Raw genomic sequence first — 4,184 nt, 5'->3', positions numbered from 1 at the left:
GTAGCTTTTACTGGTTCAGTTACTGTACAGTAATTAGTTGCTGTCATTGGTTAGTATGAAGGTCCTGAATAATTTATTAATGGAGAGAAGAGACAAAATATACTTTAAGAAGAAAACAATGTATTTCTTACTTGCAGAATGGCCGCCATTTTATCACTAGAATTATGGGTGGGGCTGGAGTTTTGCGTGGGTGTATAAACTTTCTACCCCAGCTATGGCTACAAGCCGAGCTACAAGCCCTTCTTCCTCTGCTCCTTTTGTAAACGTTTGCAATAAAGAACTAAGTGAGTTTGTGAGTATATTTGACATTTTATAAAGTGTATTTCAGGTATTGATGAGTATCACTCAGTGTATGATAAAGTGAAGCCTATTTCTGCTAGTTGGAAGTCATTCGCCATTTCATTACGTTTGAGAATAACTGACATTAATACAATAGAAGCTAGCTCTCATGGAAATGCAATTTCTTGCCTGCAGAAAGCAATAGAGTATTGGCTAATAAAAAATTATGATTATGAACGTCATGGTATTCCCTGCTGGAGAATGGTGTGTGTAGCTGTTAAAGAAGGAGGAGGAAATCCAGCATTAGCTGATGAAATAGCTTGTAAACATCCTCTACCAGCTACCGTGGGAGTCTCTATTACTGTTATTCATAGTGAAGGAATGTCACCTGGTTCATCAGGTATATTTACCAAATTAGGAATGATAGTGAGTATTTTATGTAGGAGGATACAACTCAAATTATAATGAAATTTTACTCCCACTACCATCAGCCGATAGAAGAGATATCTCTCCTTTTGATGATGCAATGTCTCCTGGAAGTGGAAAATCAAATAGTTCAACATGTAAGTAATACCATATTTTATGGAGAATAATTTTGCAAATCCTTGAAATAACTAGTTCATTTGCAGATTAAACTTCTGCAGTTTTAATAGGGGCCAAGCATGAATTTCATTATTTGCAATTTAAATTTTATGCTTTTATACATTCACAAATCACAAAACTAAATTCTCTACAGTAATTTCATGCTACCGTAGATTGGGAAGTCTTCAACCTACAAATAATTGGTTTGAAAATTTTTTGTAATTTTGTTGTTATTAATCATTTTTATGAGTCATGAGATTCCAGTAGTTTTTAAGAGTAGAGTGTAGCCCTTACAAGTGAAGTATTTATGCAAGTACGTCTGGGCCTGACTAGGAGGCATGGCTAGGAGGTGGAGCTCCTTAATGCTTTACATTCTTCTAGTATACTGTATAGCTAGAAATTTGCAGTGTTAGAATTTCACAAATTGGCCCTAAAAGGTTAAATTTTGACAAAATTTAAACCATGTGCAGCATGCTCCTACAAAAAATTAGAGACTAAAATTTTGAAATGCACCTTAATTTTCCAAATGCACCAAAGTTTTCTCCATCAAATTTTCAAGCTACATGGTATGCTAATACATGAAAAATCAAACAATTCATATTATTTGTAATAACAACGTAATAAAAATGTAAAAGTACCAAAATTAGCCCATCAACCATTTTCCAATTTTATTAATTCATATAAAAATGGTTAACATTCAAATTAGTCCTCACTTACATTGCATGCCAGAAAATGATCTTATACATGTGTAGCTATAATATCCAATGACAAACAAAAATTCATTTTAGGTGCTGATGGATATGGCTCTTCTGAAAAAAGTTTCTACTTGACAAGCGAGCTACATGATCTACAGGAAGAATTTGACGAGGCATTTCGTATTACAAAAAAGTCCTTCGAATCAAGTGATTTACCTGAAATCATTGACTACCTTCAAACACATGTCAAGTCAATACTTGGTCCTAAAATGAGAAAGCAATCAACAGCTCAAGCAGTTAGGGAAGAGTTTGAATGCATAAAAACGATACCAAAACTATTCACAGTGCTACAAGACAAGTATGTATCATGGTTCAACTATAAACTAATGATAAAACTTGTTGGAGTATTTCTACCTGAAAATCGTTTGCTGAAGAGAACTTGGTCGGAGTATGAAGAGAAGTTAAAGGATTATTTTATAAACAGTGGTGGACTATTGAAAGATGCTGATGCTGTACAGTTTGGTATAAAAGGTGTTCCTCCTGGTACACGAGTAATGATTGCTAAAGTTGACAGAGATGACTACACACTCGATGACCTTTTCTTCTTTCGTAGAGCAATACCAAAAGGATTGGATGTTCCTGAGTATGATCTTTACTTCTGTTTTGTTCACATTGGCTCTCTCTGTTTGGGTTACCTCATTCCTGAGTATCTTTATTCTTTATTATTTCCTCTAAGTACAAAGCTACAGCAACAGTTAGCTAGTATTGGTATCACTGAACTAACATGTGGTGAAGATAAATATGATCTAAGAGAGGTTTGTTATTGTAAATACAAATTTTAATATTATTATTAATTTTACAGTTCTCAATAGAAGAGGTTAAGCACTCATCCACTGATATTGGTAAGTACATGAACTGACCTTTAGTCAATCCCTCCATACATAACTTGTATTACTAATAATATTCTTCATTTATAGATATATGTGATCCATTATGGTATGAGAATACCAGTACACCATTACATGAAGCAGCTTGGAGAGGATTAAAAGATGAAGTACAATGGCTTCTTAACAAGTTTGGCTACAGCACATATCATCGTGGTCTTCATGGTTGGACTCCATTACACTCTGCATCATACGGTGGACACATTGAGATCCTTCAACTACTCATTCATCAATATGGTATTGATCCTAATGAAGGTGATGATAATAGTGTATCTAGTATACATATGGCATCTTATAAAGGCCACTTATCTATAGTACAATATCTAGTAGACATGTGTGACGTTCCTCCTGATCAACCAGACAATAGCAATAACACTGCATTACTGTACTCAGCAATGGGGGGCCATTCTGACCTAGTGGAATTCTTTATTGAGAGAAATTGTAATACTTCTCAGATTAATTGTGAAGGTGCTTCTTTATCATTGTTAGCTTGTCAAAGTGGAGAGTTAGCATTAGTCCACAAGCTTGAATCATTAAATGTCTTCTCACCAGATTCTACTGATTTTTGGCAATCTGGCATATTGCATTACTCTTCTATGAGTAATAATGTTGAGCTTTTAAAGTATCTTTTAAATCGATATCAATTATCCATTGATGTAAAGGATCGATATGGTAGGACTCCACTTCATATTGCTTCATGGTATGCTTCATCATCAGTTGTTGAGTATATTGTTAGTATTCAAGGTAATGAAGCATTATTAGTTAATAATAATATTGGTTGGTCATGTTTACATTATGCATGTGATGCAGCTATACATATTCCATATGGTATTGTGTATAGTAAGCTTATGGCACAAAGTGATGCACCAGTTATTGATATTATTAATGATACTGGCATAACACAAAATATTGATTTTATTAAACGAAATGAAAGAGTTAAAATGTTTTCCTCACTTCTCAAGAAAGCTAGCACTTGCCCTAACTTTGACATCAATGCCACTACAAATGATAGTAAGTCATTACTTCATTTAGCATCACGCAGTGGCAGTACATTACTAGTGAAAGCATTAGAAGAATATAATATCAATTGTACATTAACTAATGATGGTATGTCTCCAGTACATTATGCTGCCTGGTCAAGTTCTACTAGTGTATTAAGTTATATCATATCTCAGTATAATCTCAATGCTAATGATACTGATACTTATGGTCGTACACCATTAGTCTACTCCTGCTGGTCAGGTAGTATTAATTCTGTTAAATATCTTATTAATAATCATAACAGTGATCCTAATATCACTGATAATGAAGGTATGACATGTCTTCATCATTCTTGTCGTGATGGTCATATTGATATCACTCAATATCTCATTGAGGTACAGCATTGTGATATTAATAAAACAGATAATGAAGGATGCACGTTAGTACATCATGCTGCATTTAGTGGTAACTTTGATTTAGTTCAGTATCTTATTACTGAACAAGGTTTGTCTCCTATTGCAGTTACTAAGAATGGCCTCACTGCTTTACATTATGCCTCACTGTCTCTTAACTTATCTCTTGTTAAAGAATTAATAACTACCTATCAGTTAGACCCTCATCAAGCTGACAGTAATGGTAAGCTACCAATTCATTATGCTGCTATATCTGGTGATATTTTACTACTGGAATTATACGTGAAGGA

The 4,184-nt window shown here is 34.1% G+C and overlaps 2 protein-coding genes across 2 annotated transcripts in view; both read left to right on the top strand.

Annotated features, from left to right (window-relative positions):
* Nucleotides 1–33, top strand: part of LOC109589236 (serine/threonine-protein phosphatase 6 regulatory ankyrin repeat subunit A-like) — a 5,491-nt gene extending 5,458 nt beyond the window's left edge. Inside the window, exon 3 of the mRNA XM_020005347.1 lies at nt 5–33. Coding sequence (XP_019860906.1) covers nt 5–33 — 29 coding nt within the window. The remainder of the gene's footprint in view (nt 1–4) is intronic.
* Nucleotides 34–206: 173 nt separating this feature from the next.
* Nucleotides 207–3,200, top strand: LOC109589235 (uncharacterized; the record flags this gene model as incomplete). Its single annotated transcript, XM_020005346.1, has 7 exons — nt 207–284; nt 329–679; nt 723–842; nt 1,650–2,371; nt 2,419–2,458; nt 2,534–2,737; nt 2,816–3,200. Coding segments are annotated over exons 1-7 (1,892 nt in total), but the record flags the coding sequence as incomplete, so codon positions are not given.
* Between the last annotated feature and the right edge of the window lie 984 nt (nt 3,201–4,184).

This window comes from Amphimedon queenslandica, unplaced genomic scaffold, assembly GCF_000090795.2.
Source record: "Amphimedon queenslandica unplaced genomic scaffold, v1.1 AMPQUscaffold_11513, whole genome shotgun sequence".
NCBI classification, from domain to species: domain Eukaryota; kingdom Metazoa; phylum Porifera; class Demospongiae; order Haplosclerida; family Niphatidae; genus Amphimedon; species Amphimedon queenslandica.
The sequence above is the reverse complement of the archived record's forward strand: the minus strand, read 5'-3'. Positions and strand labels throughout refer to the sequence as shown.